Here is a 14252-nt window from a genome sequence, read left to right as displayed (position 1 = left end):
CTGCCAGCGCTGGTCTGTTACTCAGTGCATTTCTCAGTACTCAGCTTATATGCATGTCTGAATCCCAGCGCCTTTCCTGTGGACAGAGGAAGTGCAGTGTTCCTACCTCTGGCAGGCTGCTCCTAACTGCTGTCCTGAGAGCTGTGCCCTGTTCTGTAGCAATACCATAAGCTGATGGCTGTTTTCCTTTTCCAGGCAAGGCTCTGTCTCTTCCAAGCTGCACGCTCGGTTCTAGCCAACGGAATGAAACTTCTTGGCATTACACCTGTAACTCAAATGTAATGAGGCTCTATTTGCAATGTAAAAGTCACATCTTTTAGTAAAATAATTTTTTTCCAAGATAATATAAATACTGTTCTGTGTGTCATTGGTAATGCAGTCTGGAAACTCTGTCTGCTCTTGGAGGTTTGTACGCTCTGGCCCATGTATGGCACAGCCCCGAGGGGAGGACAGGGCTGTCAGTCGCTTTCTCCCAGGCACATGGCATTTCCCATAAGAGAACTGTAGTCACCTTTGTAAATGTAACATCCTTTTGGTAAGGGAAGTGGCACTGACTGTGCTGCCCTGAGCAATTGACACTCCCCTCCTGTGGTTTGCCTTGTGTACACCAGCTACAGGTGCTCTCTCTACTGTAACAAAGGGAATGAGTCAGACCATGCCAGAGAATTTTCTTCCTGTGTTGCACTGCACTCCCCCCTTCAGTAACAGTAGCCAAGATCAGCTGCCAGACCTGTCACACCAAGGCAATGACCAGGCAGAAGTGGGTCTGCTGCCCAGCCGGTATAGCGGGAACTGCCCGTGGCACTCCCTCAGCACCATAACACGCAAGAAGCCCCAACGCATCTGGGTGGCACTTCAGTGGCAGGCTGGTCAGGACACACGGAATAGAGGAGCACCCTCTCCCCAGAACAGAATTTAAGCATGTTTGTTACTGCTGTCTTTAAGATACCCCACTTTTGGGTAAAATCCAGCTGGTTAACTCACATCTGAAGGAATCTAACCAGGATATAAACAAACCTGGTCACATTTCTGACTCCATTTTGAAGTTGCCCAAATGCACCCAAGTCAGTTTTCCCTCAACACAGAGTTGCAGCTTCTGGATGAGCTCAGAAAATGAGGGAGGAGGTTGAAATTACACAGTTGGCACTCACTGATAAATTAAATCAAAGCCTAACATGCATTACTAACTCCCTTCAGCCATCCCTCTGTATGCACAAAAAAGTTTAGAGAGAAAATGTACAGATGAAAATCTTGTCTGACACTGAATTGACTCATTCATACTTAAGCCAGAGATACAAGAACAAATGAACCTTCCCCTGTACAACAGGAGAGGAGAGGGAGAGGATAATCCCTCTACCAGATACAGCAGATATAAAAAAACATTTGAAAAGTGAAAGAAAACTTGCAACTTAAGAGAAATACCCCTTTTTTGTTCTGACTTTTTAAACCAAACAGAAAGTGCTGCTTCTACTCCCTTCTAGGTAGGTGATGCCTGAAGCATAGTTAATTCCTGGGGGAGTTGTGTCATCACATATGTTTCACTCAGAAGAGAAACTCTTCCTGTCATTAATCACACTGTAGTTGCACCTCTTTTAAGAGAAAATGCTGGCAGTAATTGCTCTTTTTAATAGATTTTCATGAAGTCTTTGAGCATTTCTACCCTCAAAGGGCAAGACAGTTTATCAAATACACAAAGAACCGCTTTCTCCCCATTATGTACATTATATACAAGTGAGTGTTCAGTTCCTTCATTCTATTCTCCTTGTAATTGGGACTCTTCGTTGTCCGATGTGAATGAAGAACGCCTTCAATAAAATGCCCATCCAGCTCCGCGGCCGTAATGTAGCCTCAGCATCAGCTACTGGAAACTTCACATGTAAAACAGAAATAACTTCTGCTTTTAGTCTATCCCATTTAAACCATTTCATGACTAGCTTAAGGCTAATTTTTAAAAAATGTAGGTTCTTTTAAAGTCCAATTTTCTTCTTGTCTGTCCATTTTTTATGGACAACATCACACAGTAGCAAGTCTCTCTTTTGAGTTCTTAGTCTCTGATGGCTGGATTTTTGTGGTGTCTTGTCGAGGTAATCCATAGAGGTAAATAGAAATACACACCAGGAGAGCACCCAGGGAGAAGGTAACAGCTGAAAGGAGACAAAACAGTTGAAACAAACACCTCCGTATCAGAAGAAACCTTCAAAAGATTAAGCTATATAAATTAGAATGATAACTGAATGACAGTATTGAAATTACTCAAAACTAAACAGGACAAGCTGTTAATAATACACAGAATCTAGACTGGCCCTCTGTCACTGAAAACACTTGGAATGTTTACAATCCCCACACCACTTCAATTAGTCTTGTATCAGCAAGAACGTGGTGATGGTCAGAGAAGCGAGTGTGAAACATCTGCAGTGCCAGATGCCATCTGACAGGCTTATGTTGCAATAAACCTAATGATGAAGACATGGTGGATGGGATAAAGTAGCCTCTGATAACACATCTTGTTTGCCTTCCCACTTGTGGACAGAGTTAAGAAACACTATTAATGAGGCTTTCACAGAAAGATTACCAGTTCAGGTTTGATGTCTTGAAAACTAGTTATGTTTTTTATCACTTGTTTTAAGGTGCTCTTTTTCAGCCACACACTGAAGATTTTCTCCTTATGCAAACCTTCCTTAAGTTTCATCTCATTGACGCCACATCAGAAAGCTAGTTTTTCCACCATTACACCATACATGGGTTATGATAGGAAAGTGAAAAATACCCAAAACAGTGACAGACTGAGCAGAAGTTATAAGGTAGAGTATCAGACACAGAATTGATCAGGGAGAAAATCCTGTGTAGTTGCAGAAACACCCAAAGCAATCTGCTGTTTCCTCTCAGAACTATTCACCACAGCCTCATGACTCCAGCGGCTGTTTGACTCACTCTCATGTGGTGGTGTCCACAGCAAATAGGGAAGGTAAAAATTAACGCAGCAGCGAGTATAACTTAACAGGGAAGTGTAAAGCCCTTGCAGAAATAGCTGAGGAATTCATTTGGCACTGGGCTGTACAGCCAACAAGAAAAGATAACTCACCACAGCAGTCTCAGGTGTATGATGCACTAAATTGCATCAGCAAGTGGTTCATGAATAAAAGCTGTATAAACTTGTAAGCTGTTTAAAGCAGAAAGAACCTTTCCGTCTGAGGCTGTAGGGTGCCTCTGACCAAACAAACCGTGAATGCCTTCAGAAGCACGGGATCATCAGGCACCTGACGTCACACAACACAGATTACACACTCGTGCACAGGAGTCCTGGTGTGGTGGAGACCAAGTTAAAACCAGAAAAATTCAAAGGAGGCGCAAATGATCGCTTTGGTATAAACTCTGTACAGCCTGCTAGCCAGGAAGGAAACGTGCACGTACAGTGAAATCAAAGGCAAAAAGGCACCTACTTATCTGGAGGCCAAAGAGGATGACTGATGCCACAGTAGAAAGAACAATGGCTGCCGCTGCAGAGAAGCCTTTCATAATGTTATCTGTGTACTTAACAACGACCGAGGTGTAGAGGCCACCTACACTGGCGAGAACTGGAAAGCAGATAACATGATTCTATTAGTAAAGATGCAGTAGGTGATTCTTGAAATGATGCATTTTACTCCACCGGTGTACTCCTTGTTTGGGCTACCTCGTCCTAATTGGTGATTTAATGCAACATTCATCAGATTGGGATGTCTGCATGGCATCTAGTAGATCAGATACGACTCACTTAAAAATTATCTAGTCACTACTCAGTCATTTAGATAGATGTTTCAACACAAGTTTAAAATGAACAGTAAATAATTTTTAAGAAAACTATACTTTTAAATAAAATCCATCCAAACAGAGTAAAAACCAGTGTGTCAGACTGAGGTTGTAGCTTCATGCAATTAGTTATATCATAGTTAAAAAAGCAAAACAATGTAAGAAGACCCTAAACCCACAAGATACTTACAGATGACAAACCAGACGTAGTATGTATAGCCATAGAAAAACCCTTTCTCAAGAACTTGGGCTCCGTCTGACATGTACACACCAAATAAAGTCACTGCAATCCCAGATAAGTACATCTGAATATTCCTCACCCACAAAGAAGTATCTGAACTCTTTAAGACCTTCTCAAAATAAACTCCTAAAAAAAAAAAAAAAAAGTTTCAGTGAGATGAAGTGTCCTCCTTAATGATTCATGGTTCATAGTGTTTTAGAGCCAGATAAGACTACTGGAATCATCTTGTCCTACAAGACTGCGAAGTTTCACAGAAGTTCCCAGTGCCAAGGACCCAACAACACACCCTACTAACGTGTGTCTTCCACAATAGCATCATTTTAATGTACATAACATCAGATGTAGATTCTATTTCTCTTTACAGTTGTTGTAACAATGAACCCCACCACTAATTGAAACTACTCCTTATTTCTGTTTGATTTGCCAGGCTTCTGTCCAGCAGAACTTCTATACAATTCTACACCAGAAAAAAGGTGTTTCGCCTTGGCACCTGGTATTTTGCCCCCAGGACAGTATTTATCTATTTTAGCATGATGTAGAACTATTTTTTTTCCCTCCATTGGCATAACTGGCAGTAAAAAATTACAAATGGGTGGGACTGTATTACCTCAGCAATAATTTCAGTACTGAGACTGAAAATTCCACAGAAGCCCTGTGCTTGCAGAGCACTTGGCAGAGTGGCAATGTTCTGAAACAACAGCTTCAGGGGTTACAAGAGCAAATCAAAATGGTTGCCTCCTGCTAATTGAAACTACAGATTGGTTCTGAGTTTTTTGGTTTCATTGTAATCGAAAGCTCTGGTTCACAGTGCCATGCTGATGAGCATTACTTCTATGCTCTGCATTACTGAAAATTCCCCAAATACTTTTTCATTATTCTACTTAGGAGGCATATGTCAGACTAGAAGGCCGACATGGGACAGGGCCATGACTACCTGCCTTATTAACCATTGCTCCCACACCAGGACTTTGCTACACAGAGAGCAGGGCTTGGATCTTCTCAGCCACTTCCATGACCTCCTGGTGTGAGCCCTACTGACTAAAATTTTATTGCTGATTAATGTCAGCAAAAGTCCTTCATATGATAGGAAAAAAATATATGGAACTGACAAGGATGGCACAGAGAAGAGACCTGTGGCTTAGAAGCCCTAGGCACACGCCTCTCCTGAAATCCCTGCAGTAGCTTCAAGGAAGGTCTTGCTACTCTTTTATTTATGAAAAATGCAATTTATAATTTAATACAGTATAGTGAATATTTATGGTGAATAAATAAGAGAACAGATTTATATTTCAGGGGTTCAAATAATAAAAAACCCCAAGGAAATATTATATTATCTCATATAAATATACATTTCTGAAGTCTAAACGTATCAAAAACCACCTAGTATTGTTAATGACTGTAGTGCTTAAAAGAATCCCAAGTAATCTATCTCGAGATTTCTTCCCGCTGAGAAGACCCAGAGCACAACCAGATGTAATCAATTTACCAGAAATCTGGCTTGAATATGAACCATACTTGTACATTTTATAAAGTAAGAAAACAGTAAACAAACCAATGAAAGTATGCTTTCAGATTTCTGAAAATGCATTAAAAAGGAAAAAAATCACTAGGCAAGATGAAGGAAAGAATGGGTGCTGTTAAGGAGAAATTACTCTTCAGTATTCTTTCAAGTCACAAAGCATCTGCCATTCTGTACTTGTCCAATGCTTTTATATGCATTGTTGGGCCCACAGATACTTGGAAATTACCACAGGATCAGCAATTTGAAGAAAAAGCTTTTCAAAAACACGTAACTGACTTTGCTAGAGTAATACAAACATTTAACATGGTCAGTCCAGAAACTGAAGGTTTAAGGCCAAAATAACTTCTTCATGTGGGTGTAGGAAGGAAGAAGAGGAAAGGAGTTTGAATAGGATTTATGTTTTCAACACGTAAAGCCCCAAAAGCACAAAAAGCTCCTCAGATGAAATACTCTGTCCTCCCAGCTGCCTCAAAGCTACAGCTGTCAGTGAGGAAACAGCCAAGCTGCAGTCCTTTTGCAGGACAAGAAAGCCATATGTGTCTAAATCCTCTTAGAGCTGCCTGCATCCACCTTTCAATGGCCTGAATCTGCAGACCTTTAGAAGAAGAGCTGTCTACCTGCCTTACCAGAGAAAGCCAGAGAGTCTTAGGATCTGAAAGCTTTACTGTCAATGCTGTATTCTGGTTTGTGGCATCTATTGGAATGAGTAAACTTACAACCTTCCAGGAAAAGCTGATTGAGCTCTATGCAATCTCATTTAGTATTTCTGCTTCAAAGTGCCCCTTTTCACTGAAAAGACACAAACAAGAATGACACCTTCCTCCTTTCATCCCCTGCCAACCAGAATGTTTTTCCATGAGTAACAGCTTTATTCTTGCAGGATTGTACAGTACTAGAGGTGGGTGATGGTACCTTCTTTTCTTACAGAGGGAGGTGGAAGAATCCAGTTTACAGCGAGGGAAATATGGCCCTGTGAGCCACATTTCAAATTAAGTAGTAATTTGCACTTCCCTTATTTCTCAGCATCAGCTCACTTGTCCTCAAGTTCTGGCCTCCTTCTGCAGATGCCAGAGAAAAACTACTCTTGAGGGAAAATGCTGGTTGTAGAACAAAACCTAACCAAGCAAACACAAAAATCCTTCATGCAGTTAATTTAGGCTTCCTGCTACTCATCTTCCTCTCTGCCTTACTAATGCTGCCTCTGCACCTCGGTTAGATTTACCACCTACAGGACTATGGCAACGTGTATTTCAGGTCTGAGCTAGAACTAAACGAGGACCTCAGTTCCCCTTATAAAAAAAAAAGCAAGTATTTAATGTGATCACCATAAGGGAGCTATTCACTGTAAAGCCTACTTTAAAAAATTGATGTAATTAATTAATTGTATTGAGTGAGTCATTATGGATGTTCCCTACAGTAGTATTCTAAGCATTTGAAAGACACTTCCACTTGCAAACCAGCTTTCTAAGTTGCATCACGTAAAATCAATAGTACATGCTCTTAGTATTTGCTTGACAACTGAAGGAATCATGTCACGAATCTGTCATAATTACTGCAAGTAGAAGGTAGTTGTGGGCAGAGGGGATAAAGTAGTTTTTTATCTTCTAATAAGCGAAGACAGTTAACTAATGTAGAATGTTCTGTTTAAACATCATGAGTTCTCCAGTCCTTTTGATGTGACCTGCGTACGGAAATAATACTGTACCTGCAAATCCTGAACACAGTACAGCAACAGCAATCGCTCCAAACCCTAGCCATGGATTCTGCTCCACCTGCAACAGCAACCATTATTTTAAAAAGGATGCAACACTTCAGTAATTTACAATAATCAACTCCAGAGGTACTTTGTTAAATACAGCAAAATTATTAGCATTTCATTACAGTGTAAGATTACTTGCTTTGCTAGAGCTGTCCTTCAGCCTAGCCTGGTGTAGCTGTGTGGTGTTTCACTTTCCATGTGTAACTCTTACCAAGCCCTGCAGTGCTCAGAGGCACTGTCTACGTGGCTTTGGCCAGTCTCCCAGCTGTGTGACCTGCCTTTCCCACTAATGCTGCTGACCAGCAGTGAAAACCTAAGAAACAGAAGACACTTGTTTCTTCCTAGAAGGGGATTAGGTCAGTGCCCGTGAAGGGTGTGTTTCAATGACATACCCACACCCATAAGGCACTGGAGTTTCATTCCTAATTCAACCAATTCCATTGCTTCCATTCCAAGTTCTCTGCTCCAACAATTACAATACCAGGGCCAACTGCTGGAAACAATGTATTACTCAGATACTCCTATGAGGTGCCTTACACTGATTTAAGATGACTGTGGTAATTCATACTAATTGTAGCAATCAGGTGCCTTTCCAACAAATGAGGCTGGAGCAATACCGCAAGCCTGCATGAACTGGCGTACAACAAATGTAAAAGTGAATGATCAAACAAGTGGTTATTGTAGATGAAGTGGCTGGAAATAGGAAACGGATGCTGCTGTCTGGAATGTAAGAGACTTTGCCTTGATCCCAGCTGCTGTGAACTGAAATACAAAGCATAAGGTAGTTTATTCTTTGTTGTGAAGTGGGAAAATGTAAACTCTTACCTGTACTTTTGTAGCCTGAGCAGGCTTCCATTGGACAAGGGTAACACCACCACACAGCATGAAGACAGAGAACCACTGCAACTTACTAAGGGTACGGTTTAGCATTAGGACTGTACATAAAGCTGTACAAGGGATCTTCAGCTGGTACGTCACCTGCAGAAGATGGGAATATTGCACAGAGGATGTGGCTTTATGAACTTCTCCGAAACAAGAAAAGGAAATCAAGAACTCAACTACACAATGAGACATAAAATTTTATACTCATTGATTTCCTGCAGATCCTTGGGTTTGTGTACCCTCGCCAATTACAACAAAGTGAATCTGAAGTGATTCTAGCAGTGAGTGGGGTACTCATAAAATCAGAGTACTGCAACAGACTGTATGCTCCGAATATTACAAAGCCCCATTTGGCTTTTAACACTGAGGCTACAGAGGGAACTGTGTGCTGGGCAGGCAGATGCCTAGCACGCATGCCTCACAGAGCACTGAAGAGAAATGTATTTACATATCAGTTACTGACAAAAACATGTTTTACCTGGTAGACTGCCGCATCCAAGTTGCTAAGAGCCACAAATGCCATATTGTTTTGGAGGGCATATACCAAAGACGGAACACTTAATTTTAGCAATTCTGTAGGACTTCCAAATACATTTTCTTTTAAAGATGTTATTAACCTTGCCAGACTTCCAGTTTCTCTGCAAAATAAAAGATTAATATAACTGAGAGCTCTCTTAAACTGATATTTGAAAAAAAATCAGAAAATTCTTCCTTTGGGAAGGCTGAGAATTTGTTCTCTGCAATCAGTTGTAGCTTCTGCTCATTAAAGAAAAATTAACTGGGAAAAAACAGTGAAGTTATCAACAGGTAGAAAGCCCTGAAGGTGAAGCAGACACTCTGGAATCCGGAGGTTAGATGCATTAATGTGTAATAAAGTAAACAACAACCATGAACACTGTAAACAGTGGAATAAGTCACTAAGTATACAGGCAGTAGGACAGAAGGCTGTCGATATCCTCCCCCCTCCCTTTTTTTTGTATTAACATGTGTGAGATGTCAAATGCCCGTGATTTTCCAGGTCCTGTTTAAACTGGGCCTCAAAGTGCAGCCAAAAGAGATTGTACCCATGAACACCGCTGAGCTGGAGACACCTCTCATTCTTCAGCCAGCTCTGGGCTCCTCTTCTCACATGTGCTGCAGAAATGTGGGACCAGGACCAGCACAAGCACACATGTGAAGAGGTCTGGTGGGACGTGTGGCAGCTCCCTGTCACCTTACATCTTCACACGTCTCCTTCATGTAATTACAGCCTGCACCAGAGCAGGCAGTGGGGAAGAACACATTGTTTCTTGCTGCTGTCCCCTTTTGTGGCTTGCTCCTCAGCTTAATAAAGCTGACCTCTGCATTGCTAGTTCTCCCTTATCATTTGTCCATCAGTCTGACATTTCCTGCTTACTTGTCGCTGCTACTCAAGCCTTCCAGCTCCCTTCCCAGGTCTCCCCCCGTGTTCCCCCATTTACATTCTTCTCTCGCTTGGCCACTGACAAATATCAACCTCCAAAATCACTCCTCTCCCCTCCCACAGGCCTCTCAACTTGCAACTTCTATTGTTCTTGAATTGAACGCTTCTGTTACACACACATATGAGCAAATGGCTCCGCAGCACTCCAGAAGCCCAATTCTCCACATTTCACCCACATCCCAACTTCTTTCTTTTTCACAAATGTACTTCATCTACCTGCCTTAAACTCTTAGTAGCAATTACCAGAATCAACAATCTGTCTATACCCCAGGCTCCTTCATTAACCACCTTGTTCCTGTGTATTTTCCATTCCTGATCAACCCTTGACTCCAGGTTCTTGAACTTTTCCTCTGCAAGTATTTATGGACTATCCTCTCATGTTCCTTCCATCCAAGTATCTCTCCTCTCTCCTCCCTTGCCTACCTACCTGGCTGGCACCAAGCATATACCTCCTTTTCTCCCTGCCCCTCCCCCCCCTTTTTTGTAGCAAGAGCAGTCTTTATACAGGCAGCTGCAAGGGATTCTTTTTGTCATTTTCCTGTAACACAGAGCACACACAAAAAAACAGAGTCAGGGGCAGTGCAATTACCAAACAGAGGTTAGCATGTTGTCGTACAAGCGAGCTCACATGTGAAGCTCCTTCCTAGCTTAAGTGGGTACTTGGCCTGAGACAGACTTGGTGACACCGAGCATGTCACATAGGTGTCTTCTGCAATACACATCTGGCCACAAGGGACAACCATTGACATGCAAATATATAGACAAGTAACACTCAAAGCAAAGTTTGCAATACCAGGAAGGGGAAGAGTTCTTGCTACAGCTCACCATGGTTAATTACATTACATACAGAACTGCATAAAATGTTATGACTCATTGACATTATAGGCAAAATTGTTGGTTTACTTATTCCTCAATACCTGTATTTATTTTATAGCCCAACATTGGGAGATAAAATGTACAAGAAAACCCAGAGTTCCTGGTAATACCCAAGTACAGCTGGACTAAAGTGCTTCCATCTCAAACATCTAACTGCAAATAAAATATAATTAGCACAGATACAGTTCTACTCTGTGTGATTAAGAAGTAAAAAATTAGCACACACTAGTGGTTTCTACTATTTGTTGATGGTAAGGTGTGCTGTCCAACAGAAAATAATATTTAAACTATACCAGTTTCTATTCCAGACCATGCTTGGTGAATTAAACGATCACATTTAAAGTCAAATCACAGCAGTAATAGTAGCTTCTGTCTACTCTGACTTCTAGCACGGAATTTCAGCAATGAAGAATAACAGATGTCAAATAAGCACAATTTTCACTTCAGTTTTTGAGAACAAGATGAACTATCTAATAATTCATCTTTACAGGGGTGTGCTTTCTGAAGCATGCACTTATCAAGAATCTCTAACTGCAAGTTCAATTCAGTACAAAGATCACGTGCAGAGTGATTCAGAACTACACAAAAGAGAATCTAAAACAAGCCTCTGTGTACAGATGATAATGCAAAATAAGGTGTCCAGAGATGTACACTGTAAAATCAAATAATAAAAATTAATCTAGCTTGAATTCAACATTCTTGATGTTGATCCAGATTCAACTTTAAAAACATACTCTATTTTCTTCACAGGTCTGAACAGGTGAGAGATACTAATAACAACCAGTTCTGCAACAGAAGAAGATGTATTTGTTAGAAAAGCTGAAGTTAAAATTAGAATTTGCAAATCAGCTCTACTTCTCTTCATCCACTGTGAAGTAATTACGTACATCTAAGAATGTAGACAATGTAATTACCAGATGGTGAATTGGACTTTAAATAAATAGAAGTTCAGAGTACAACTGAATAAACAATTAACATAGCTTAAACTATCACAAACTTCTCTTTTGAAAGACCATTCAATATGCCTTCCAGGAAAAAACCTTAAAAGTAAACACAGTGAATACAGAGTGTAAGAATGTGTAGGAAAACAAATTCTGCCGGAACAATGCGAGAGTCATAGTCCAATATCCTGCATATTGCAGTAATCCATGCTGGCTGCTTCAAAAACGTACCCACTCAAATATATCTTGCTGTACAGAAAAAACATTGTATTCTGTCTGCTAACTGGTTATTAAACTTGAAAGGCACCTTGTCTTGGGTGAGACAAATTGGTTAGGACTGGAAGAAGCTGTAAAGGAGACACTGAGGAAAATACGATGATCAGCATATTCGTAAGTGATCTAAAATGGGAGATTACTAGGAAACTGGCAAATGTTGACAATCATACTCAATTATATGTGATATCCAAAACGAATCTTTCAACAGGTGCCAAAGGGCCTCTGGCTACACCAAGCAGGATTCACCAGATCTTTTCCCATCTGACAAACAGCTCAGGCTGGGAAAGCCCCATGCTTTTGCCACCAACTAAGGAAAGCTCAGCTGTGCTTGCCCTACTACCTAATATCTCTGTTCTAAGCATCCTCTGCTGACTACTGTCAAAGGGAGGGCAATGGGCTACATGGATTTTTGGCTGTGCAGGGCTGTTCTAAAAACATAACAGACTTATGAGTTAAAAGTGATTGCCTTTTTAATTATTTCAAGAAAAAAAAAACCCACTCATACACTTTATGAACACAATATTACTGACACTTAACAGGAGGCAGATTGCTTACCCTGCTGAACTAGGCCTCTCCAGTATACTACAAACAGCCTGGAGCCCAGAAGCATAAAAACAGATCTGAGAAATTATATGCACAGGTGAGGCTACCAAATGCCACCCACAGGTCCCTCACCACTGACAAACGTGGGCTGCTGAAGCCTCCAGAAAGCATGCTGACCACAACACCAAGAACCACAACGCAACCACCCATCAGCAGAGACACTTCTGCCAACATTTTGTGCTGGCCTGGCAGAGTGAGAAGTCCAGGGTGCATAACAAGGAAAACAGAAATTTGCCACTGGTCATACTTGCCTTTTCCAATGTGTTGCATTTAATGAAAGGTTAAGCAAAAGGCAGTTTGCCACAGCTGCATTACCAAATTCAAATATTGTCTTCGCACTTCTAAATGAAGTAAAATGCCATTTTGATGTTCATTAGAAAAAAAACTGATAAAAATCTGAAGTACACCATGTGACTTCACAATCCTCTAGCACAAACCAGCCTTCTGATATACCACAAAGAGACAGGCAGGCACCCTAAAAGAAAAATTGTACCACAACAGCAAGAACTAGGCTTTGGAAAAGTCCAATATAGAAAGACTTCAAAGAAGGATGTAGCACAGGGAAGCTGAGAGAACAACAGCAGACTCATAGCCTCCCTGCTTCAGATGCTCACGTGTGGACTAAAGTTCTAGCTCTTAGTGGCACTCTGGGATTATGGAACTAATATTTTCTGACCATGGGCTTGAAGCACCAATTCCCCAGGTTAACAGAGACAGCACAGTGTCTGTCTGTAACATTGTTTGGGGAAATTTATGAGTATGAACATTACAATTCTATGTAACTCAGCAGACAACAGCCCACAGTCCAGCCTTCATCTATATCAATACTTTAAAGACCCAAACCATCAAAGATAATGCATGCTGACATTTTGAACCTATTCCAAAGCATACAAAAATAGAAATGAATGCAGAAAGGACACACCTGAATATTGTGCTGTTTACAAAGCAGTTTCAGTTGAGGAGGACTCACAAGCTCTAACTCACTGTAAAATGACTCTTCCACAGCCTAAAATGACTATCCAGCCACGTTCTCACATGTATATGTAATTTGGTACCTGAGAATCTGAGGTTAGAAGGAAGGATTCCTTTTCAAAATACTGATTAGCATTCCCATACTTACTTAGCCAAGATGCCCACACTCAAGAACAACTTGATAACTTCAGTGATGCACACAGCTGTTGTCGAAAAGTAGAGTTCTGTCTCCACTGTCCTCGTGTACCGCAGTGCGACTGTGTATGTGGCAGCAACCAGGGTCATCACTGTGAGGCAGTACAACTTGAACAGTAAGCTGACATTTTCTGAAAGAAAACAAAGATAACGACTCAGCATGCCCTTCATTTTAATTTAAGAACTGAAACAGTTCTGGAGGACTGCATCAAATACTCCTGTGACAGCGTACAATAATTACGGTGTTGCGAAACAGTTCCTATAAAGTTTAAGTTCAACTTTAAAGTCTCTTCTCAAAGAAGCTTGTACAGGAACTCCAAGTGTTTGAAAATAAGATGTCCTCTTGCCCTCATAGTCATCCTTCATTCTAGAAAAACTAATCACAGACTAACATTTATCTAACAGTAATCAAAAAGTCTTTCTGTGCTTTTCAGTAAGTGAAAAGCAGTAAGTGCTCGCTCTGAAATGACAGCTGATCTTCTCCACGCAGTATTCTGAAGTCTGACACAAAGAGCACTGGCAAAGTAGTAAAAGCAAAGAGAAGGAAAGTTCACTATCAGCAAAGAAGGGAATCAATCCAGCAAATCTTAAAAAATAAGGCAGCATTTCCTTCATCCTTATTTTCCACCTAAGTTAGTAAAAGAGAGCTTTGCTCAGAATGGTGATAGGACTTCACACAAAGGGCTTTCTTTAAAAAAATATTAACTGTAGAAAGCACTAAGGTTACAACTACA

At 40.9% G+C, this 14252-nt stretch overlaps 2 protein-coding genes across 3 annotated transcripts in view; one reads left to right on the top strand and one right to left on the bottom strand.

The window, feature by feature from the left end:
* Nucleotides 1–301, top strand: part of RARS2 (arginyl-tRNA synthetase 2, mitochondrial) — a 34493-nt gene extending 34192 nt beyond the window's left edge. For both annotated transcript variants that reach the window (XM_026844464.1, XM_026844463.1), the window contains one exon: nt 196–301. In XM_026844464.1, coding sequence (XP_026700265.1) covers nt 196–282 — 87 coding nt within the window. In that variant the 3' untranslated portion in view covers nt 283–301. The remainder of the gene's footprint in view (nt 1–195) is intronic.
* Nucleotides 302–1590: 1289 nt separating this feature from the next.
* On the bottom strand, nt 1591–13884 carry SLC35A1 (solute carrier family 35 member A1). Its single transcript, XM_026844109.1, has 8 exons — nt 13866–13884; nt 13472–13649; nt 8672–8831; nt 8137–8289; nt 7258–7324; nt 3980–4156; nt 3441–3575; nt 1591–2144 (listed from the first exon to the last, which is right to left on the bottom strand). Exons 1-8 carry the CDS (start codon nt 13882–13884, stop codon nt 2014–2016), a joined length of 1020 nt encoding a protein of 339 aa, XP_026699910.1. The 3' UTR covers nt 1591–2013.
* Between the last annotated feature and the right edge of the window lie 368 nt (nt 13885–14252).

The sequence above is a fragment of the Athene cunicularia genome (genome assembly GCF_003259725.1).
Source record: "Athene cunicularia isolate RWA chromosome 3 unlocalized genomic scaffold, athCun1 chr3_part1, whole genome shotgun sequence".
NCBI classification, from domain to species: Eukaryota; Metazoa; Chordata; class Aves; order Strigiformes; family Strigidae; genus Athene; species Athene cunicularia.
This window is presented reverse-complemented; position numbering and strand designations above follow the sequence as displayed.